Source organism: Aricia agestis, chromosome 20, assembly GCF_905147365.1.
Source record: "Aricia agestis chromosome 20, ilAriAges1.1, whole genome shotgun sequence".
In the NCBI taxonomy this organism is placed as follows: domain Eukaryota; kingdom Metazoa; phylum Arthropoda; class Insecta; order Lepidoptera; family Lycaenidae; genus Aricia; species Aricia agestis.
In genome coordinates, this window is record NC_056425.1 from 7,523,714 (window position 1) to 7,549,741 (window position 26,028).

At 36.5% G+C, this 26,028-nt stretch overlaps 2 protein-coding genes across 2 annotated transcripts in view; one reads left to right on the forward strand and one right to left on the reverse strand.

Moving 5' to 3' along the window:
- On the reverse strand, window positions 1–4,924 carry LOC121737112 (proton-coupled folate transporter-like). The gene is made up of 5 exons (XM_042128665.1): window positions 3,893–4,924; window positions 3,292–3,393; window positions 2,697–2,918; window positions 1,959–2,115; window positions 1–199 (listed from the first exon to the last, which is right to left on the reverse strand). The coding sequence occupies exons 1-5, from the start codon at window positions 4,842–4,844 to the stop codon at window positions 100–102; spliced, it is 1,533 nt and encodes a 510-aa protein (XP_041984599.1). The 5' UTR covers window positions 4,845–4,924; the 3' UTR covers window positions 1–99.
- Window positions 4,925–15,168: 10,244 nt separating this feature from the next.
- LOC121737113 (proton-coupled folate transporter-like) overlaps window positions 15,169–26,028 on the forward strand; it is a 30,995-nt gene continuing 20,135 nt past the window's right edge. The window contains exon 1 of the mRNA XM_042128666.1: window positions 15,169–16,298. Within this exon, the coding sequence (XP_041984600.1) occupies window positions 15,332–16,298 (967 nt within the window). The 5' untranslated portion in view covers window positions 15,169–15,331. The remainder of the gene's footprint in view (window positions 16,299–26,028) is intronic.

The window sequence follows — 26,028 nt, forward strand, 5'->3', positions numbered from 1 at the left end:
GGACCACTTTACTTCATTCTCCTCTGTGGCAGCCCTGATTCTGTGACGTCACAAGTCAGTACAACACTGTGACGTTATCTTTGTATAAACTAGATTACTCTACAAAACAGTGATGGCGTTTTCATGTGCATACTGCTCCTTCCGCTCTGGATTTTTGACTTCATCTCGTTTCTGATGTCGGTACATGATATAGATGTGGCTGAAATAGTATAAAGATTCATTAAATAATTTAAATTTAATTTATTCGTGTAATAATTTACAAAATTATTTTTCAAGAAGAACTACAGCTAGTGCAAAATGGAAGATTTTATAATATGGATAAAATTAAACGCGGGACGCAACAAAAATAAGCCTATACTTAGTAATATTATTTTGATCCAGTGCACAAAATACTCTCTTCATCACATCTTTTATCAATAGTGCATTGAGCATTTTTTGCGTGAAAATTATAGTTAAGTAAAAAAGTAAATAAAATAAAGTAATAAAACAGTCTTTCAAACTTTTGCATCATTAATCACTAAGTACTTATTAGTACAGATTAAATTTCGATACACGAACATTAGATTTCGAAAAATCTAAGAAAACTATATTTTAGGTACGTAATTGCTAAAGTACCTTTTGGTTTTAAATAGCACAAACTTTCAGGTTAAATTATGGTATATACTTGTAAGTTATTATCATAGCAATATTAAAAATCTTTATATTATTGATATGATAATAACGGACGAAATAAATTAACCGACTTGGTATTTTATGGATCTCACAACTTTTTACGGTAGAAAAACTGAGTTTTGAGACTTGGTTTTTTACAGCATGTTTTTGATGAGATGTTATTTTACAGTTAAAGACAGAGCTGTGTAGAGTGGAGACAAAAAGCTGTATGTTGTTAAATATTTTATCATTCACACTAGGTACCACTCATTTTACATAGTTTATTTGCAGCAGTTCGCAGCTCTGTCTAAACCTTAGATATTTTTTTTTGTTTTATACTGTATACATTTTACAAACAAAATATCAACACAAATTAAAAAATTATGGGAAATGATTATTATTATGGACCATTTTCAAGCAGGATCTACATAGTTTTAATGTAATTGTTTAATCGTATATAATGAGAAAAGTTGAACATTGTAACGTAATGATCCATTAGACATCAAGTCGAAGGTTAGATGTATGTCTGTATGTAATTATGATGATTGTCATATGTAACAATAAACTTTATTGTTTATTTATTCAAGACCTAACATCAAAATGTTCTAGTGCTTATAACTTTTGCAGACAATTCCTCGGTAAATTCAATTCGCGAAAAAAATTTGATATTTTAACAGTTTAAAAGTGACTGATAAAAAGTATAGTATTTTTCCGAAAATAATTCATAATATTATAACGATAACATAAAAGGCGGAACAACAATAAAAATAGGATTCACATTATGTGTGAGAAAGTGAGAAAAAAAAGTTATAAGGGGAGATTTTTTAAAGATAGTTTGATAAGTTGAGAGCATTAATATTTTAGAATTCTATTGCATGACAGGCGATCATGATCATATCAGGCAATTAATTCTGCAGCTATTTAGTGCCTGATGTATTTCATTAAGAAGTAACTGTAACAATTAACGACAGTCGCGATCATGAGAAAACTAAAACTTTCGAGGACAAACTACCATTTGAAGTGAATTCTGTAGTTGATAATAATTTTACGACGATTACAAGAAAATTTATGCTTTCAGATGATTTTTTGTCATTAATAACTTGGTTACAAATTTATTAAAAACTTTAATTAGCCAGTGACACTCTATCAACAAAAACAAATCGAAAAAAAATATGTCAAATCAAATGCGGGAAGCTGTTGAGACCATAAAGTTAATATACCGAGTGGAACTAGGTATTTTAACTTTTAAATGGTTGAGACTTGCTATAGCATAGAAAGAAAAACAAAGAAAAAGAAAGTTCACTTACATATAAATAATGATCGTTGGGATAGTCATGATACCGCCAACTATGTAAAACATTCCTGGTACGGTGTCTATATACATCGTGTAAATTTGAGTATACATTGGTGTGTATATAGCCGGTGCAATCGCTTCGACAAAACCAATAACTGATGCCATTTTTCCTGAAATCGAAATAAACAAATTAAATAATATTGTGAAAAAATAACGTTTTGCATCAGCTGTTTGGAACGACAATCTCAAGACAAGAAACCCCAAGACACAATAGTGGCTGGTATCAGAAAAAGTGAGGGATCTTGATCCAAAAAGTTCTAGGATATTTATTAATTTCTTTAAGTCTTACGATTACGTAGTGAACAATAACGAATATCCTAACACTTCATTCACTTCAAGCTACGAATAATAAAAATTCAAATCATACCCCTTGTCTGTCGAGCGACCGAGAGTCGAGTTCTATGCTAATATAATTAAATTTTTAATATTGATTAAATACATTAAAGTTAAAGGTGTACCACAGGGGTGTATTATAAGTCTCCCTTTATGCGCAATTTAAACCAAGGTACTAAGCAGTAAGCACTTATTTTATTTTCACGACCTGTAGACAACATTCCCATTTTTTGCAATCGCCTGTTTAGTGTATTATAGTAGGAATATAAATCTCTATCTCATGGGTAGGTAAATGGCTTAGTTTGAGTACAAATATCAGCAAAGAAACTACGAAAAGTAGCAGTAACTGCGAACTTACCAATTTCTTCCGGCTTCACTACTTTAGTACCAAGGGATCTTACTACTGGAGTTCCCGAAGTTCCAAAAAGATCGAAAATGGGTCCGGAGTAGAACCAGAAATTCGTTGGAGCCCAACCATAAATAAAACTAGATGTTACTTTACTCGTGGATGCGATGATACCAAGTAAGCTGTCATGCATTTGCAGATATTTACTGAATAAAGTTACACAAATTGCACCACCTGAAATGAAAAAATGAAAATCTTAGAACCTGATTTTAAAGACGCACGTTCTTTGAAAATGTGTCACCTATGCACCGAAATATAGGTGATAGATGATTGATTAACTTAACATCTTATTATCATTCATTAGCATCGTATGCAGTAGCTTTATTGTTCAATTACTGAGCAACGCAAAGAGGAACGGCGATGATGTATACGTCTGGTATAAACAAGTTACATTATAAGCTTTGCATACCTAGACACCGTTAAGCGAGTATTTCTGACCTTCGTTTTTTAATAATTTTATATCGAGATGTATCAGGATATGATATCACGAGGTTCGGAAGCAAAAAATCGTCAATTTATTAAGAAACAAACAAGGAAAAACGCTCACCTGCAATTCCTACGAGGATGGAACATGTAACAAACACGGTGTAATCCACGACATCCATGCCATACTTTTGTAGTACGTACAAGAACTGGACTGATCCTTCGCCTGAAAATACCAAAACATTCAGTACTATAAACACAAGTATATAATGCGGGAAGGAAGAGAGTCCCTTGTTATTTTAACGCCATTACTAGTATATCAGTTATGAAAAGTCAGAATTCTTGCACCTTTTCGACTATATTATTAGACTTTTTTTTAATTTTAGTAAATTATATATCTATGATTTAACTTGTATCAGGTGTAGATAGTTATTTAAGAGTAAACGTTGAGTTTTCGACGAGTGATATATAATAATTACAGTATTCACTATATTAAATCACTTAAACCCAAATATATAGTTTGTAAACTTAGTCTATGTAACATCCTATTAAATCCATAGTAAATGAGTCACTAGCATCGGGTTTAGTGTCATTAAAATATTTATAGTATTACTTATTATTTTATTAGTCTATACCTATTTCTTAAAGGTTTCCAATGCATAAAATACTAACAGAAAATGAAACATCTAGATAATTTCAAATAAAAATAATTATATATATCTTACCGGATACAGGACCAATCACAATAATATGTGCCAAAACAATTAACCATATATTAATCAATTGCTTCCTTGGTGACAATACCAATAGGGACAACGAAGCCCAAGCATTTAAAGGATTGAAGAACATTTTCAATTTTTGTAGAAACGTTCCTTCCGTTGACACTCTTCTAACGTCACGTACTGTGAAGAAAGTGTGTATAAACCCGAGAATATACAAGCCGGCGTTGATGCCGAAAATCCCGTAATATCCAACAGTTTCCTCCAGAATACCACTTATTGAGGTACCTAAGGGAATTCCAAGGGTCACTATGATCCCCACAATACCTATTCTGAAAGTCCTCTCCTCAACAGTGGTTACATCAGCAACGTAACTATAAGCACCCATTAGGGCTACAGATAATCCGCCCGATAAAGCAGTTGGTAATGCCTCAATTACTGCAGTCGCCCACAGTGGCCATTCCAAGAAGAAATATCTCGCAAACAGTAATCCTATAGCAGAAATTATCTCCCCAATAACAGGCATTAACATCAGAGTCTTCCGGTTTCCAGTCCTGTCACTCCAAGCTCCAATGAATAGAATCATAATAGCCGGTACGGAACTCTGTAGCGGTGACTGCCATGCCGTCATATCTGCCACCAGCACTTGGGTTTCTGTCAGGGCATTTGCTGTGATATTGTCGTCAGATTCTCCCCCTATCGCTTTATTGCAAATATCTTCTGAATAACCAAGATCTACACGACAGGCTTTCTCCATGTTAAACTTCTGCACGGTCGCAGAAGAAAGCGCTAATGGTAAAATATAGCATAGAAGAAAGGGCTCTACAGTGATACCTTTAAATAGTCTTTTAATTTGTTGTGTTACCGTTTTAGGTTCAGTTTGTTGTGGACTCGCACCATTTTTTCCATTTTCACCATTTCTATCTTTCAATTCAACACCGTTCTCTATACGCGACATTTTGTTCGTTTTTACACACTATTTTAAATGTTCATATTAATTTCGATCGATCGTATGTAATTACACTCCACACACGTCTGTTAAGCTTCGAGAAAACTCGTTTGTGTTCCGACAAAAGAATATTACAACTCAACTTTATATGACCTTCATGATGACCAAAAGTTAACCTTTATCTAGGCATTCTTAATTGAGGAATTTGTAGGCTTGTTTTATTGGTTAAGTTGTATTGTATAATATGTATTTAGAATAAAGTTAATTAGATTTTAATATAAATAATTGTTAAATATTTGGGAACGTGGGATAAGCTACAGATACAATGGTAAATGTTGTTATTTAAATATTTTTTGTCATAAAAACATTAAGTTTCATGTTCCCGGTCAACGCCAACTAAAATTATTAACGACCTTTGTGGCTTCGTGGTCAGCGCGTTGGCACTCAAGCCAGAGCTCGCAAGTCAACTTTTATCATCCTCTACCTGCCTCACTTACGCAGATCTGAGTCAAAATAACACGGTAAAATATCATGCTATTTCCTTCGCTTAGTAAGAGACATAATATAACATGATGATCCCAGGATAGATATCTGGGCGAGTGAATATTTAATGTTTGATTATTATTTAACATTCCATTTAAGGAAATTTTGCATTCCAACAAGAAGTTGGCAAATCCTAATATTACCATAAATGAATGCTAAATGACGCCAAACCCACACAAAATGTCATCGTCAGGATGTTAACTCTAATGGCGTCCTGTTTTATTTAAATAATTATACCGTTAATTATATAATATGACAGGTAATTTTGATGATACATCGCAAAAGCTTTTGTTGTCTGTCTGTTGATTAAAATAAGCTGACACCAGTTATAGAAGCAGGTAGATGGCCAAAAATATTACTATCCATAATGATCAGTCCGGTAGGCGACAGGATCAAATAATATGCCTCAAGCACAGGTCATAATGACAGTCATCTTGTTGAAAACAGCCAATATGCATCAAATCTCAAAGTTCTCATCTTTCATCATTCTCAATATTAAAAAAAAATTACTCCGTGCCTTAAAGTTGTACAAAATTGTCACTCTCTTTTAGGTTGCATTGCGTTATATAATATTATGATCTTACCGCAGAGTACTTATCTACTTATATTATTAGTAAATGACGCCCGCAACTCCGTTGCGCCAAAATTCGATTATCGCGCGGGATAAAATTGATTTAAAATTTTCGGGATAAAAAATATCCTATGTTCTTTCCCGGGACTCAAAGTATCTCAACTATCAGATCAGTATCAGACAGGCAGACATGGGCGTACCCAGGTTCTGGGCCAGGGGAGGGCAAATTACCCAGGTTCTGGTGCCAGGGGGGGGGGGGGGGGGGGGGGCAAATCACCCAGGTTCTGGGCCAGGGGGGGGCAAATCAGATTTTTCATAGGCTAGGTGTTTATAAAGAATAAAAAAAATATAATTTTTAGTTGTAAAAATATTGTATTGCAAACAAATGGCAAAAATTCGTTCTTAATTTTTAATTTTTATAGATAAAAGTACTAGATAATATACTTAGTAGGAACGTCAACATGAACCAGGAGGGGGCAGCTGCGCCCCTCTGCCCCCCCCCCCCCCCCCCCCCCCTCGGTACGCCCATGCAGGCAGACACACTTTCGTATTTATAATATTAGTATGGTATGGTGTAATGTCTGAGAGAAAATGCAGAGGTGGAAATATCTTTTCCATTTTTGGGGTCGGTTAACAAACTAATTCGAATTTGGTGATAATGAGTCATTCGTTAAAAATTACAATAAATAATAACGAAGCAACTTCTATAATATATAATTATTGACGTAATGTTATAATTATTTTATTATAGTAGTGCATAATAATTATGTTTTTATACGAGTCGTTAACCTTTTGTTTCATTGGTTTTATAATAATCTATACAAATATAAAGAGAAAATGTTTGTTTGTTTGTAAGAAAAGCTTCGATTTCCGCTTCCCCTCCCCGTGTTTTCCCTCCCTACAGGTAATATAATAATATCTTATCCACCAATTCTGGAAAATGTAGAATAGAAAGACCCATAATACTTTTATAAGACTAAAATATTTTATTTTGTATAATATGTGTATCGACAAAATTAAATTAAGAAATAAAAAAAAGTTCCAAATACAAAACTAACCAGATGAACCACAATTTTTTAGCAATGAGCAGACTGATGAACTTGCTAAAAACACAAAAGAAATCAGCAAGTGCGAGTTGGACTCGCACACGAGGGGTTCCGTACTATTATAGAGCAAAAATGGGCAAAAATTGTGCTTTTTGTGTGGGTGCTTAATTTTTAATTTTATTAAGTATTAAATATAAAATTATAAATCCAAAAGGCATGACGACTATTTTTTTTTCTTGTTGATAAATAGAACCATCGGTGAAAAAACGTCTCTGATGGCTTAAAAACTCTCCAACATATCACAATTTAAAAACTCACATAATAAAATTATCTTATGCCTTCCTAAAACGCTCCACACAAAATGACAGCTAACTGTGACGCGAATATTGCATTTATGAAAGTGGTTTCATAAGAAAAATTGTTATAAATTAGATAACTTATCGAATGGTATATAAAAGTTAAGAAATTTTATTAAAAAAATTTACTTGACTATCCAACTTTGAAGGCTCATAACAAAAAAAATACGTAAGTCATGAAGCTGAAATTTTGAGAATACTTAGTTTTTATCGCTATGTCATTATTTTATTTTAAAAATCAGCTAATCTTTGACCTTGTTGTCATCCCTATTGAGTATTTTGTGATCATTTCAGGGGCCTACCTGTTGCTATCATTGATATCGATCAAAAATGCCAAAAAAATATTGTTTGTTGTATGGAAGCCAACCCTAAATATTTATTTTATTTTGTATTTGTTGTTACAGCGGGAACAGAAATACATAATCTGTCAAAATTTCAACTTCCTAGCTATTTTCGTTATTGAGTTACAGCCTGAAGACAGACAGACACATGGAACATGGACAAACAGACAGACAGACAGACGGACAGTATCGAAGTCTTCGTTTTAGGGTCCCGTTTTTATCATTATGGTACGGAACCCTAAAAACTAGATTGAAATTGATCCTATCGCATTGACGCTACGATGGAAGGTGTACACATACACTCACACATACAGGGAGACAGACAAACACATTAAATTATTATAACACCCCTCTTTTCATTTCAGTTAGAAATATGTGGTCAAAAGTTGCTATATATAGGTAATTATATACTATTTAAAGTGAACAGACTTGTAAGAAAAGGTTAGTGCAAAAAATATTAAACACTAGCTGATGCCCGCAACTCCGTTGCGCCAAAACTCGTTTATCGCGCGGGGACCGTAAATTTTTTCGGAACAAAAAGTATCCAATGTCCTTACCCGGGACTCAAAGTATATCTGTGCAGACAGACAGACACACTTTCGCATTTATAATATTAGTATGGATTAGCATGGATTTTTAGTTCCTAAAATACAATAATATTTAAGCCTGTTCTAACATTGCTCGTGAGGTACAACAGGGTTCCCTATTTTCTCCTCAAGTATTCAATGTTTACACGAGGGAAAACTAATTAATTCAATATTATTATTGTATCTTCAAACATTATGGAATATTTAATAACATAGTGAAAATACCTAAGGAATATCGAATTCATATTAATAAATCAAATCAATACTTCATAAATGCGAAAGCACCCAAACCGCTGAACCAAACATTGGTTCAGCGGTTTGGGCTCAAAGGAGATGGACAGAATATACCCACGACTAATAACTCTGAGACTATGTCATTAGAAAGCTTTTTTGTGACTATAGTACTCGGCGAAATATGGCGGTAGTGGTCATTGACTCCCTGTCAAAAACTTGTCATTTTCTATACAAAGCCGCGATTGACAACATCTGACATTTCACTGTCAATCGCGTTTTATATAGAAAATGACAATTTTTTTACAGGGAGTCAGTGACCGCTGCCGCCATGTTTCGCCGAGTACAGTATAGCATAATTCTTATTAAGGGGGCCACCCTCATATCACTGTGTTAAAAGTTATAAGTAGGTAAAATAAATCAATGTAAAATCGTTTAATTCCAGATATAAAATAACAATAATTATTTATTTTCTTGACATTTAAAATTGCTAAAACCATGATGTTAATGCGCACGCGCACTGTTGCCGTTCCGTACTCACACGGCGTGGAGACCGCTCCTGGGTTAGGTTAGGTTAGGTTAGGTAAGCCTCCTAACCTAACCTAACCCAGAAGGCTAACCTAACCTAAACTAACCCAAAATATAGCTGTTTTTTCTATCTGGAGTATAATATGATTTTTCATTGATTTCTTCTAGCTGTAACTTTTTCCGACAGTGATATGAGGCGGATCCCATAATTACAAAATATGATAGCCTCTCGGCCATCATATTTTATAATTCTATCTTCTTAGATAGTGACAGTTATTGGTGGTGGGTACACTTCCCATAGATTTCCGCCCGTCCTCCTTTGGTATTGAGTTTGTGTCCCAAATAAGAACATAGGATACTTTTTATCCTGAAAAATGTACGGATCCCGCGCGATAACCTAAAACGCAGTTCCAGGCACCAACAAGTTAATCACAAGCCTAATAATTTATTTCGGTTAAATTCGGTTTCAGTGTGATCACTTAAGACGCTCCCCCTACGGAGATGCCGTAATTTACCGTTTTAGAGCCTTATTTACTCATAAATTGAAAGCTACAAAATTATGATAAAAATACAGCAATAATCTTCAATATATGAACGTTCATTTCATAGTTATTAATTTATTTTTGTTTTTTATACTCATGATATCGGCTTCCAAAAGTAATACCAATTTATTTAAATTCAAGCATACATTCAGTAAGTATCTTCCTAGTATTTACTTACTTTCTGCCGCGCACTGTAAAACTCTGGAATGGGCTGTCACCAGCAGTATTTCCGGACCGATACGACCTGCAAACCTTCAAGAAAAGAGCGTATACCCTCTTAAAAGGCCGGCAACGCACCTGCAGCTCTTCTGATGTTGCGAGTGTCCATGGGCGACGGTAGTTGCTTACCATCAGGTGACCCGTTTGCTCGTTTGCCCCCTTATTTAATAAAAAAAAAAAAAAAAAATACAAATAACATAAGTTACTTAAGAGGAGTCCACACCGCCTTTTTTCCATACAAACGTTGTCCCCTGTTTCCTCCCTGGATAATCCTAGTAGAGTTATAATTTTTTTCCTGAATATCTACGGCCACTAATACAATGTCTCTATGTTTTCTTTTGTTTCATAATTTAATTATTAAATAAGATATGAACGTTCAAAAACCTTAAAAAAATGGCCAGATTTTCCGCTGTGTTCAAACATCCAGAAAACAGATTTGGCTGGATTATACAAAAAAAAAACATAGGAACACAGCTCAAGCCTTTTTTTAATCTTTAATGAAAAAAGTACTTAAATCGGTTAAGTTTTGGAGAAGGAATCAGGGGACAACGAATTGTTGATTTTCTGCAGTTGTCTCTATCGCGTTCTGCGGTATAGGCCTGAGGTAAGGGAGACAGCTATAGATATTACACGTACTTTTTTTTCATTTCTCTAGCCCCTGGTGTATCCTCTTAAGTAAAAAAAATGGATTTTGGCGCGATCTCGGCAACGCGGCAAATATATGGTCAAGGTCGTTTGCTCAGGGGATGGCCTTAATGATCCCAAAATGATTAGAATACAACTGCAAATTGAGTAGAATTATTATTATGGAATGCCTGATCTTTTATTCCAAGCAAAGAATTTCAGTGCCGTATCAACTTGTAATATTATATGGTGAAGGTGCTTTATTAAGAAGTTATTACTTGAAGCAGAAAATATAGAAACATTGTGCCCAATGTAAATAAAATGAATGACTACTTCGTTCCTTCGTGAATATAGTCCGTTTCCAATTTCAAAAAGTACGAATAATTTATATTCTCATCAAAATCAAATCGCCGACATAAACCTCGTAACATGAATACCATTTTTTTTCAAATCTTTAATTTTTTAAAAATTAAATTAGTTCAATCTTTTCAGATCTATAGGGATCGTGTGCAACGAAGGTGCTGTGAACTGCAGCCTTATTCCCGAAGCTGATATCAATTTGATATCAGATTTATGACACTTTAGACATTCTATTTCTTCATATTTTAGATGTCTAAAGTGTCAAAAATCTGATATCAGATTGATATCAGTTTCGGGAATAAGGCTGCTGGTGTCTTAAATCTAAATTTTAAAATTGATCATTAAGGGTGGGTTGCACCACTTGCACCAACTTACTATAACTTTAACTTTAACCAAAACAAAATGTCAAATGAACTGTCAAATCCATAGTAAAAGCCCATAGTAGACGATAACCTTAACTATAACTACGCCTCTGGTGCAACCAGGGTGGGTTGCACCAGAGCCGCACTGACTGTTCCATTTGAGTTTTGATCTGTAATTTTCTAAAATATTCTGGCATCTCTACATCCTGCACAGTCCGTACAGTTATTAGCCGTCTCTGTGTATCTACATTTATAGGTGCACTCAAGGAAATTGGATCATAGGCAGATAGAAGACTCACATAACTTGGTCAGTTTATTTCTGACAGTCGATGATGACTAGCATTGTCTTGACATAATTCGACCAAATAACGAAGGTTCGCCATCTGGTTTCACCGCCAATTTTGCGGGGGGTGAAAGAGGTTGAAAAAATAAAAGGTATGAATAATTGCTACCTGCCTTATTGCCCTACCTTATCTGGGCCAATTAGTTTTTGATTGTTTAATCTCTACATTGTAGCGTATAGCATTGTTCTCTAATGTCATTATGTTCGGGTGTTAGCCACGTGCCTGACGTCCGTACGTCGTCACACGATACGTCGGTTACTAGGGCACTTAGCCTTGCAGTTTGGCTAAGTATCCTAGTAAGAAAAATATCTAGGTTTTATAATATACCTCCTATACCTGTTTCGGTGACGGTGGCCGGTTTCATTGAAACCAGGCCAGGTACGCAAGAGTAATTATATAGTGCCCAAGTGTGTGTGCAGTATACTAGATCACTTTCTCTTCCTCTACTCTTATAAGTTACTAGCGACCCGCCCCGGCTTCGCACGGGTATAAAATAAATTATGGCCTAAGTCACTGAAAAAATGCTTAAAATCGATTCAGTAGTTTGATTTTAAATAATTTATATTCATTACTACCCGTGGCCCGCATTGGTCGGTACTGCCGCAAAAGCTACTTACGTCCCGCAATTTTTAAATCTGTAATATCTTCGAAAATATTAATTTAAATTTAAAATCGTAATAATTATGCTGTAAAGGGCCATAATCAATAATGTATTTAAAGTATAAATTGAATAAGCATTATTGTCGTATTGATTAAAATCGCTTCGAAAATTAGCCATTATTTGAAGTTAAAAGTAAATGACAAAGAATATGTTATTGTGGGATATATCCATAAGAGATATACTTATACGTGGGAGAGCCATGCTTCGGCACGAATGGGCCGGCTCGACCGGAGAAATACCACATTCTCACAGAAAACCGCCGCAAAAAAAATACCATCGCGGAGTTTTCTGTAGACCTTTTCAATGTGTACAATGCGCACCCCTGCATTGGTACTTGTACTATTATCTATTCTGTGGCATTGGTAGCGCCCACTTCGAAACGGGCGTAAATCGCAATATTTTAATTTCGCCATAACTTCTAAACCAAACGTCCAATTTTAATCATTCAAAGAGCAAATATAATCTACATAAACTGTACTTAGTGATGAAATTATTTATTTTGATAAGAATTATTAGCATGAGTAAAATAAATACGTTTAAATGTAGTCCAAAAAAAAATCAAGATTTTTAAATAAAAAAAATGGTTTTTGTGCCTCACTTGACATAGATAGGTATATTGTGTCGCGGACATTTTTGTAGATATTTATAAGATCTACATTTACTTAGAACATTGTATAGTTCTATCTCTTATAGTTTAGGCAGCGTACGCAAAATAAGTAAATTTTCTGGTTGTTTCCGAAAAACTGAAATATCTTACGGAACCCTATATTCTCCAAAATAAAAAGTAGCCTATGTTACTCGTAAATAATGTAGCTTTCGAATGGTGAAAGAATTTTTAAAATCGGTCCAGTAGTTTTTGAGCCTATTCATTACAATTAAACAAACAAACAAACAAAGTTTACCTCTTTATAACCCAGTGGGACGGATGTCCGATACGACTGCCGACAGATCAGGCGCAGGGCTGATTTTTTACATGCCCATCCGACGCAAGGATCATCCTCGTCAAAAATTATAGGATTTGATGCGTCCTAAAGTGACACTTGCAATGCCACGGGGAATTCCACATTTTTTTATATTTAACATCGCTGTCTTATGGCGGCTCTCGAAATAGGCGAACGCGTTGGCCAACGCGTTGGCAGACGCGTCGGCCCAATGTGTAGAACGGGCATTCGCGCGTTGGCCGTAGGTATTTAGACGTTGGCCGACGCGTCTGCGAGCTTGCCGCGCGGGTCGAAAATGTCGGCAAAGATCAAAGGACATTTGTCGCAAGCTTCGTGCTTCATCCACACATAGGCCGCGCGATCAGTTCGCCCGGAGTTATAGTTATGATAATTATAATAATATGTAATAATTTTTATATGTAATAATTTAATAAATAATAAGCAGGTAATAAAATAATTACTTATATTATTTTAATATTATAAAATATTATGTAAAAGTGAGTTTATTTCTTTGTTTGTTACGTTTTCTCGCCTTTTATTTATTTATTTCGAGAATACCCTTTAAAAACATTTTCTTGTCCACATTTACAAAGTAATTATATGCTGTGAATAAATATACAGCTACAGCTGTTAGCGACTCAACATCCATTTTGAATCCGTCCGCACATTGACGCGATCCAAAGCATACTGAGCGACCTTCCTATGTGTGGATTACTCACAAACGCCGTTGCAAGCGCACTGCCAACGCGTCTGCGAACGCGTTGGCCAACGCGTTCGCCTATATGGGGAGGCGGCCTTATTTGACGACAATTGACTAAAAACCCACATCCGTCATGCTATCTGCAGCATGACTGGTGAGACATGGTAAATAGTTAAAGCCCAGTAGTCCCTAAAATAAGCAGGTCGATGTCTGTCAGTACGCATATCAACGTAAAGGACATTAAAATAACATTCATATCAGCGCGCCTTGTACAGTGGCGGTTACGCGCTCGCCGCGTGCTTTGATAATAGGAAATAGGAGAAAAAAACCTTTTGTTTTTAGTATTACACAAATCAAATATATCAAATCGTTTAGGTTAGGTAACGACAAATGTACTAAATTTTTTGTTTTTACTAGAAAGTGTGTAATTTTGCCATAAAATTATGAAAAACAGCGTTATAACAGTCATCTTTGAGATAAATTTTTCTATCGAGCAGAATTTTTCAAATTGTGTACTGATATACCTTTGTGTATAGGAAATGTTCTCAATTTTAAAACGGTACTTTTTTATACTTAAATAATGACATTTTCTTTACAAAAAACATTATTTAAAAAACTCATTTTACGATGTGCCAAAATAATATGAGGAAGAGAGAAAAAAAAACTGACAATTGTCTATGACGTTTGCGGTTTGACGTCTAGGACAAAGAAGAAGACTTCTCTATCGAAATCTATCGAAATATCCTTAATCCAAAATATGCATTCGCCAATTTCGATAGAGAAGTTAGATGTCAAAAATGTCAAATTCTGTTTATAGCATCTAACTTCGCTATTGGAACTGGTGCATGCTTTTTAACTAGGGGGCTTGGTCTATCGACAACTTTGGCAATGCCAACAATACGTCGTCATCTTATTTGTAAATTAAATATGGTACCTATCGTACCAAAAACCACTACCGCTTATTAATGCGCTGCATTCTAAATTGTTTTTCAATCAACAAAGGGTAGCATTATAATATTATTATAACCGGGAACCTTGCGATAAAATTGCATTTTGTCTTCGACATTCACTTCACAATGATGTGGTAGCCGACAATGCCATCTAATTTATGAAATTACGCAATTTTCATCTTGACCGAGTTTGTGAAAAACTACGTGATGCCCGCCCGCCGCTCGGAACAATCGCGCCACGTATCTCGGTACCCTTCCTACGACCGGGGGACAATAGGTGTCGCAACCACCATCCCGAGGCAAGGTGAATTATGGGGGAGCCGCCACCGCTACCTCTCCGACTCCGCTTCGGCTGCAGAAACGATCGAGATTTCTATGCCACGTGATTACATGATAAAGTACAAATTAAACAGTAGCAGCCCGCCAGCTGATAGGCAGTAGCCGCGCCGGAACCGCGCTCGACGCCCGCATCCACTCCCGCGCACGAATAAAAATTATCGTAAAACAAATATTAACTCGCCACCGATCGGACACGAATATTTTAGACGTACGATGTAAATTAGGTCAGCCGAGTGGATCAAAGCACCAAGATGACGTTGCGGGTCGAGGTGCCTGGGGATAAAAATGGGAGCTCCGAATGCAAGTGCGTCAACCCCTACACGGAGACGGCGAACGCTAAGACGAAGTTAAACAAGAGGTTCAAGGAGTACCTGAAGAAGACTTGGGCTCTGAAGTCAAAGATCACGGTCGAGCCGTACGTGGTGACGTATATCCTGCCGAGCGTGCTGGCGGGGCTCGCCGTGCAAAACTTATGCCTGGAGAAAGCTTGCCTAGTGAACGCGAAATATGACGAGGAAACATGCTACCACATAATGGTGGGGAGCACGCAGAACGTGACGCAGCAGGAGAGAAATGTGCAGAAGATGGTAGCGGGGATGACGGCGTGGAGCTTCCCCCTGCAGACTGCGCTACCGGGAATACTGTCCCTGTTCATAGGGTCCTGGAGCGACCGAACGGGTAACAGAAAAGTGATAATGCTGCTCCCGATCCTAGGAAAGATACTGTCCGTGTTCGGTATAATTTTAAGCACAGTGTTTTTTCTGCAAGTCGGTCTGAACGAGACGGCGCTGATAGAGGCTCTGCCGCCGGCGCTGGCTGGGGGAAGAGTGGCGATGACGATGGCGGTGTATAGCTACGTGACGGATATAACGAGTGAGAAAGAGAGGACTTTCAGATTAGGCATCATAACGGCGATACTGACTTTGAGCAGACCGATAGGGCTCGCGCTCAGCGGCATAGCGACGAAGCGCTTCGGTTACTATGGTGTCTTCATAATCGCGTGTGTGTTCTATATGCTCGGGTTCGTTTACATCCTCCTCCGTTTGAGGGAGAAGAAGAAGAAGACAGTAAACAACGAGGAGACAGTGTGTACGATGTTATCCGCCAAGGATTTCGTAGCGACCGCGCAGTTCGCCTTCAAATCGCGCCCCGGCACGGGCCGCCTTCAAATTATTGTTATAATGTTGGCCTATATGCTCATCGTGGGACCAGTTCTCGGTAATATTTTTACTATTTTTAGTTTGCAAACAGTTTTAGTGATACTAGCAATAATGCTACGTTCGTTGTCGTCTGTAGCTACCATAAGCTCGCCACAGACGACAACGATGAAACTGCACAGTTTGATAACAGGTGACATCAACAATTCTAATAAGAAAACAAACTTGAAGTTAAATTAAGCAATCGTGGACCAGAGGCTTGAGTGCGACAAATTTGGTGGCATAATATACATATGTCGCAGACGACTGGTTAAAATAGCCGTTCAATCAAAACAGCTAGCCCTTTGACTCAACAACGCCATCCAATCACACGGCTATACGTCGTTTAGCCGACTTGTTGACTGCAATAATTACGTTCAACACTACAGCTAGATGACGCTTAGCCATTACTGGTTAAATGGCAAATTAACTAAGGTGACCATATTTAGTTTAGTGTAATTATTACACAAACGTAATGCTAACAAGCAGATTAAATTACATTTTATTCTAACTCATTTTGAACACAATTGCAATAAATACCTTGGTGATGCATTTCATAATCCCGTTATTTCTCCTCTAATATTTGTTTAAAATTTGATTCACTCGTACGTGCCCCCAGAATTTCTGTCACTTTAATAACACTTGTAACGTATATTTACGAAAAATATCTTAATTACAACGACAAAACACCGGCCACGCAATATTGTAAACAAAACGCACCTAGCGCCGCAGTGGTTAGCGCTCAACTAATTCAATCAAACGGATGCATTTGAATCAGCTGTAAAGTTCAACGTTTTGAGCGACTTAAATATTCAATAAAAAATCTAGACATGTGAATGAATGGCGTTGTTCATTCAAAGGGCTAGTTGCTTAGTTGGCTGCGACACAAGTTGGCTTTTGGGATCAAACAGTGCAGTTTTACCTTTTCATGTGTAGTGACTTGCGAAGTCCCAACGCTTCTTATAATTCTTGCTCTACAACATCGGACGACGACTATTAATTTATTTTCTAACGGTTTTTTCACCTTAACCTCTTCTAAAATCATATCATATTTTATCAATATTAGTGTTACCTCAAACACACTAAAATTTACATAAATTACGGATAAAAATATATTCTAAAAAATCTTTCTTCTACACACACTAATAATCACGCTGGCCTGCAGTGAATTAATTGCATACGAACGTCATAAGTCATATTTGAGATCGGGCCTCCGGTAAACTCACTCACTCGACGAAACACAGCGCAAGCGCTGTTTCACGCCGGTTTTCTGTGAGGACGTGGTATTTGTCCGGTCGAGTCAGCCCATTCGTGCCGAAGCATGGCTCTCCCACGTACAAATTAACAAAAACGTACTTTAATACAATTTATTTAAGTAATATCAACAAATCCATTTGCGATAATATTAAACTATTACATACAAGAGCCGGGGCCCAAAAATATTAAAGGGATACACATTTCTAGTTTTTAACCGTAGTCATTTCGTACGTATCAGTCTAAATATTCAAGAATCAATGGCTTACAGTTTTGATTTCTGCTAGATAAAATAACAGGCTAATTTTTAACTTGTTTATCATCTGTTATATAAAAATAAACATTTATTTATTCTTCATACGCAGATGATTTTAGAAACTGAAAAGTTTATAACTGAAAAATTAAAATAAATATTATTTGAACTACGGTGATACAAACTTTTGCTTAACTTAGTTTCATTCAGAAATTTTGCGTTTTGTCTGTTTTGCTGACGGTAGCGTAGATTCAACATTATGCGTAGTTGTGACGTAGCATGCGTACCTGTGACGTAGCATACGTAGCTGCGACGCAGCATGCGTAGCTGTGACGTAGCATACGTAGCTGCGACGTAGCATGTGTAGCCGTGACGTAGCATACGTAGCTGTGACGTAGCATACGTAGCTGTGACGTAGCATACGTAACTGTGACGTAGCACACGTAGCTGTGACGTAGCATACGTAACTGTGACGTAGCACACGTAGCTGTGACGTAGCATACGTAACTGTGACGTAGCACACGTAGCTGTGACGTAGCATACGTAGCTGTGAAGTAGTACGGGGCTACACAGGGCGCGCAGATTTTTTAAACTAAAAATTATTAAGCTTCTTAAGCGGCGTTACGCATTTTTTGGGATGTTTACTAATCAAAATACGGACGGACAGACAGACAGATAGACATGACGAATCTATAAGGGTTCCATTTTTCGCCATTTGGCTACGGAACCCTAAAAAGAGGTCGCAATATAGAGAATATTCCACCGCACTTTAAAAATGTAAGCCTGCCGTCTGGCCCTGCTGTTTCTTTCTTTCCCGTTATAAGATAGTTGTTTTTTTTTTCATAGTGTGAAAATGTATTGTTATTACTAATTATACCTTATAATTTAATTCCTTATAATGCAAATGAACGTTCACGAAATATAATTTAACAGCCCTATTTGATTGATGTAATAAGTCCATAATCAAAGTGCAAACAAAGTTTAATAAATAAAACGGCTGATATTTAAAAGCAGTCAACTCCAGGGATATTTACAATTGAGTATTTTTTTAAGATTGGAAGATAAGTAAAACCAGTACCTACACACGATTATAATTGATAAATATATTTCAACATTCTCTTAACTTATTCAAATATAGGCAGATTTTAAAGGTCTAAAACGTTAAAAGTATAATATCAAAACAAGTTCTATATTATATGTCCTGTATTTATAAGAAATGTTTAGGAGTAAGACAAATATTTTATAAATTTAATTTCATATTATGATAAAAATTCATGTCATCAGCTTAACATTATAAGTGCCGCTTTTAAATACATTTTACATAAGTTTGTGAGTCCTGAGTAGGTACTTAGTCAAGATGCATTCGTTAATAATTGCAATAGTAGAGAAACCACTAAGTTAAAAAACTAAAGCAAAAATTACAAAAATTGTCGGGAACAAAACAAACAAAATAGGTATTTTAATGCAAAAGTTGTTTATTAATAGAGTCGAATACAAAATTAAGTTATAAAATCGCAATGAAATATCAATAAATCGATGTTTTGCTATTGCCGATGCTGTTTTATGGAAGCCATTTCAATTTTACGTTACAAACACTGGACATTGGTTTTATATCATAGTCAGTTCTATAATTATTATTTCTTTTAACGCCTCCGTGGTCCGTGGTATAGGGCGCGGCTCTTGACTCGGAGGTCGTGGGTTCGATTCCCGCGTTGGAAACATGCTATTTCCAAGTTTGGTTAGGACTATGCAGGCTGATCACATGATTGTCTGACAAGTAAGATGATCCATGCGTCGGATGGGCATCTGTGATTATATTATTATTATGTATTCTATTATGTAATCTGTGATTATATTATTATGAACCCGCCCCGGCGTCGCACGGGTATAAAATATATAGCCACTGAAAAAATGATTAAAATCGATAGCCTATGATCCTTCACGTGGTCTACTTCTTATCTGTGCCAAATAACATAAAAATTGCTCCAGTAGTTCGCGAGATAAGCCCTTTCAAATAATTTCCCCCGTTTTTTCCACATTCTCCTATTAGTCTTAGCGTGATAAAAAGCGTGGCCTATAGCCTTCCTCAATAAATGGGCTATCTAACACTGAAATAATTTTTCAAATCGGACCAGTAGTTTCTGAGATTAGCGCGTTCAAGTTATAATTTTCCCCGTTTTTTCCACATTTTCCTCTATTTCTTCGCTCTTATTAGTCTTAGGGTGTAGAATATAGCCTATAGCCTTCCTCGATAAATGGGCTATCTAACACTGGAAGAATCATCAAAATCCGTTGCGTATTAGAAGTACATTAAAGGGAACAAAGGGACATGAGCAAAAAAAAGTGACTTTGTCTATACATCATAATTACATATTATACTTTCCTATAATAATTAATCTACTCTCTGCTCTAATTTTTCATCTGTGGTTTTACTTTTAATGTATACTTTACTTTATATAAATATATAATAACCTTTAATGTAAGACTTTTTGGAGACCCGAATAAATGAAAATAAAATAAAAGAATAAAACGGTAGAAATAAAAATTCTGTACATTATGGCGCATTTTCACTGGTCGATAGGGCCCGCATGCGGGGTGCGCGAGATCATGCCACGACCAATAGACATGCGCCATTCGTTGTCATAGCCGTAATAGCCGACCACATGACGTAGGTCCGTCAACTGCCTAGGAATCAATTTCCTCGATGGTACATAGTTATCGTAGAGCTATGTGTCATATTGTCTGTATTTTCACATAATAATATCAGGTATTATCGCAAAGGTTATAGTTCGCTATGCCACTGACATTATATCACAAAGTATCTCGTTTCCGTATTAAGATCCTTATCCATGAGCCGGGAGCCCTGTATAAAGTATAACAAATGATGAGTTATGAGGGGGTCAAAAGTGGCTGCATATGGTTCGTTACAATTACACACGGCGCTGCTCGCCAGCCTGCCTAGCATACGCCAACGAGATATCCCACTCTCGAGATAATTAAAAACTACTCGTCTCATAATGTCAAAATCTCGACATTATCTCGACAAAACTCTATAAAAATGTGTTATTTCGATGATAGATCTACGCGAGAAAAAATGTTTGTCATGCTAGGGTTAATAGAGATAAAGAGACAAATCATCAAACATCGAGAAAACATGTAGAGTGACTAGTGAGATATCTCGTTGGTGTATGCTAGGCAGGCTGTTATGTTATGCTGGAACTTGGCTTGATACGCTACCGCGTGTCTAGATATCTACTGTCTACTCGTATTAGTAATACTTTATTATTACTGCAAAGTTTTTACGCTAGCACCAACAGACAGTGAACAAATAGTAGTAATAGGGGAGGGTAGGGATGGGAAGGGAAGGAGGGGAATACGAGAGGGTAGGGAAAGGAATAGGGTAGGGGATTGGGCCTCCGGTAAACTCACTCACTCGGCGAAACACAGCGTAAGCGCTGTTTCACGCCGGTTTTCTGTGAGAACGTGGTATTTCTCCGGTCGAGCCGGCCCATTCGTGCCGAAGCATGGCTCTCCCACGTTTGACAACGTTTCTATCAATGAAGTGTGGAACATGTCGAATTTTGGTCGGATTATTTACTACTAGCTATTTGACCGAGCTTCGCCCGGTATTCGATAAAACACGAATAAATGACATTTTTTTAAAAATGATTTCCAGCTAGATCGATTTATCGCCCCCGAAAACCCCTATATACTAAATTTCATGAAAGTCGTTGGAGCCGATTCCGAGATTTCAATTATATTATATACTTATTATACAAGAATTGCTCGTTTAAAGATATAAGATATAATATGTTGGTAGCGCCCTCTGCTTCAACTTTTGCATAATATTCACTATTTTTCCTATGACTCTCACAGCTCTTATATGAACCATAAAATCTCCTTCCTTTGTTTGTCGCATAAAAGGCTTAAAAAGCAGAAACATGTTATTCTTAATATGATTATCTCTTTTAGTATAAAACACCCGAGGGACCATACTTAGCTCGTAGTTTTATTAATACAAAAGAATGAACATAATTAAAAATGTGAAGGTTTCCTATAATAAACCTGGATAGAATAATTGGACGCTGGACGCATTCGTGCACTATCCCACAAAAAATTACGTATTGAGCTATGAATGCAGTTATGTTATTTAGATAATTTAGAACAAGACAGCATTCATAAGTCAACATTTCTTTTGTGGGATACAGAAATGCTTAACAGCGACCAAATAGTTCTTCCAATCCCTACTGTAGGTTTTTAGCTTGTTCATTAGTAAATACAGCACCAAGTGTTGTAATACAGTAGTTTTCTTTGAGGCTCTATTCGTCGAGCCGACTCATTCGTGCAGAAGTTACATTCCACGTTATTTTGGAAATTATGCTTTCTATATTTTCTACTACTCATAACAATCTGAACAAAATATCTTTCTCACTTCCAAGAAGAGGTTATATAAATGTTCGGATGTATGTTTTTTAGTGGTAAAACTTTATGTGCATCGGGACAGACATAAGATCACTCTCCAGTACGTGAGCCATGGTTGTGGTTGTGCTATCTGCACGCGTGTGAGTCGCTGTAGATACGTCACGTTCGATGTCTTAACTCTATCGGTGCAGATACGACAGTTTTCGCCAACGTTGCAAAATATTTGTATTGAGTAAGATTGAGTAATGGCTATTGTTAGGTTAAGTTTTTGTTCGATTATGGTTTTTGTTGACAAAATATATTTTTTTTTTATGAAATAAGGGGGGCAAACGAGCAAACGGGTCACCTGATGGAAAGCAACTTCCGTCGCCCATGGACACTCGCAGCATCAGAAGAGCTGCAGGTGCGTTGCCGGCCTTTTAAGAGGGAATAGGGTAATAGGGGAGGGTAGGGATGGGAAGGGAAGGGAATAGGGGAAGGTAGGGATGGGAATAGGGGAGGGAAGGGAAGGGATTATTGTAGGGGATTGGGCCTCCGGTAAACTCACTCACTCGGCGAAACACAGCGCTAACGCTGTTTCACGCCGGTTTTCTGTGAGAACGTGGTATTTCTCCGGTCGAGCCGGCCCATTCGTGCCGAAGCATGGCTCTCCCACGTATATGTTTTGTGTTAAGATGGCGACTAACGCAAAAAATCAAACATCGTTCTTCTCTCTTCACTCAGTGAAAGACGGTTTCATATGCCAGGTGAAAAAGGACGACGCGGAATCATCGCCAAGTTAGTTTTTTACTAATAACTCGATAAATATACAACATTTTTAAAATCTCAATGATAGAATTTTATACAATGTGTTAAAAATATAATAACTTAGTTTACTAAACTTAGTTTAGGTCAGTGTCTCGATGACAGAATTTTATACAATATTGTGTTAAAATATAAACTTAGTTTATTGTTCGGTTATGGCAATATATGAAAAATTCGTGAAGATTAGATGCATCTATGTAATTCTTTTCTATCAAGAAAATTTTGAGATATCGTGTTTTCGCTCAGATCAAATTCTTGGAAATATAACTTAGTACCTATGTTTAGAAAATGAAACAATTCGGGGCTTATTTTCAAGTATAAAAATAAAATTGCCAATTTTGGGTTAGTCGCCCCCATAAGTATAGTTATTATGGTGTGACACAACAAAGTGATAAACGATAATGCTTAGGGTTTACTACGTGTCCCGCAGAAGAGTTCACTGTGAAAGTAGCAGCGCTGAATGACGTTGGAGCCGACGACGTGACGTTGGGGGATATATCATAGAAACAAAGAAGTCTAAAGTAAACTCTTACAGCGCTGCTACTTTCACAGTAAATTCTATGTACAGAACACATATTACATACACTCCAAGCATATCCCTTTGATTTGTTACACCCTACATAACAGTAACTTATTATTAAAATATATAAAAATAAGTCGGGTTTTCCTTCCTGACGCTGTAACTCCAGAACACATGAACCGATTTGAACGGTTTTGCATTCGTTGGAAAGGTCTCGGGCTCCGTAAGGTCTATAGAAAAAAAATTCAGAAAAAACCTCAAGAGAAAAGCAGGAAAACAGGGAAATCATTTTATGGCAAAACAACATTTACCGGGTCAGCTAGTATGTATAATGTATATAAATAATATAACGTGAAATTTAATTTTATGTGCAAAAGAATATTTAATTAAGTTTCCTAACTATTGACTGACTCGGCGTGAAACAGCGCTTGCGCTGTTTCACGCCGAGTCAGTGAGTTTACCGGAGGCCCACTCTACCCTACCCTATTCCCTTCCCTACCCTCCCCTATTCGCTTCCCTTCCCATCCCTACCCTCCCCTATTTTATTCCCTCTTAAAAGGCCGGCAACTTTTGCGGCAGCTTTTTGATGCTGCGAGTGTCCATGGGCGACGGAAGTTGCTTTCCTTTGTTTGCCCCCTTATTTAATTTTAAAAAAAAATTTACGCGACCGAAATTCTGCGACTCCCAACTCACAAATTACGCTCGTTTGGCTTCACCCTAAATGAATGCTGTGGAAATTTTCGAAGAGCTCATTGTGACACTGGCCTTGCCTAATAAGATGAAGTTCAGTAACCAAAGGAAAAAGGAAGATGATATCGGAAGAAAACGTGATGGCCTCTGCACATTATAATATGGAATGGAAAATCAGAGTAGATTACATAGCGGGAAAATATTTACGAGAACTATTTTGAATTTTCGAATGGAACAAAAATAATGTTGTCAATATAATATTTTAATTTTGTGAAGACAGATTTTAATGATTCTAAATGAAAATAAAACTATAAAATCCATACAAAGTTTCATAACCTCAGCTCTGTTTGTTCGTATAGTGTTTCTTTTTTAAATAATATTTTCCTTAAGGTTACATTATAAGATTACTTTAAAGATCTTTTACCTTTAAAGTTTAAACAACACTATCTAATCCCTCTGTCTAAAGAATTTACAGTCAGGGTACGTGTCCTGACGTCACTCCTGACAGAAGTTTATTATTTTTATCCATGCAAAAAAGGGCCCACCGCACAACGTCACTAAACAAGTTTTTACTACAAAAGTTTAGAGATTACGCCCAAACCGCTGAACCGATTTTGCTGAAATTTGGGTTGAGACACTTTGAGTGAGGAAAGGACATAATAATGTGATAGTTTTTATACCAGAAAAAACGTACGGTTCCCGCGCGATGAACGAATCTTGGCGCAACGGAGTTGCGGGCGTCATCTAGTAGGTAATTCAAATTAATATGTTTAAATTAATAACCTGATTTTGTACTACTGAGATTAATCTCTCTTCTAATATATAAAATTCTCGTGTCACAATGTTAGACAGCGTACTCCTCCGAAACGGCTTTGCTGATTTTAACCAAATTTTATATGCATATTCAGTGGGTCTGAGAATCGGCTACTGGGTACTTTTAATATTGATAAGTGCATTTGTTGAATAAATAATAGTAAATTACTACAACTCGAGACTGACGGCGACTATTGTTAGTGCGACGGGATAGCGATGGACGTTACCATGGTGATATACTTAGTTAGTCACTTCAATAAATAATACGGGCGAAATACTTTATATGGCAAAGAAACGTTTGCCGGGACATCTAGTTTTGTTGTAAAAAAAATAGTGATGGCAAAGTACGTAGTTTTTACGTAGTAACTATTTAGTAATCTGTGGTTGGTACAACTAATATAATATATTCTGTGTCTGTTGTAGTGTACCAAGAAGTAATCTCACTGACTTAATAGCGCAACATTTTAACATAATTGTAATACAAGCAGATTAGCAGTACCATGCAGTATAACTTAATGGCAACGGAGTTGTTTACTTTAGAAAAACAACTTCATTTGTTAACGAGACAAAGTATTCTATAAACGTAACAATATTTTACATTGTAAATGTTTTTTAAAAGACAAATTTTCCACTTTTTTACTAATTCTCGCCGGGTTAATTTCCGAACCGGTGGTTGGCAACATGTAGTTCAACGTTCTGAAAACATTTGCTCCAAATTGTAAATTGTAATAGATATGACTGTGTTTTCAACACAGAATATCCAGACAGTGGAAAATTTTATCTCGGTTATTTAAAAAATTTAAAATAAGATTAAAGAGGCTAATTTTAATTTGAAGAGACTGAAGCATCCAGTGACATTAATTGTTGACTTAACTTTAATTGAATTAAGATTATGACAGATAATTTATGGGGCTTATGTCAAAATCTTCGTTTACACAAAATCACAGTTATGTAATTTTAATAGCAGGGGGGGGGGAAGGTGCTAATTTTGTAGTC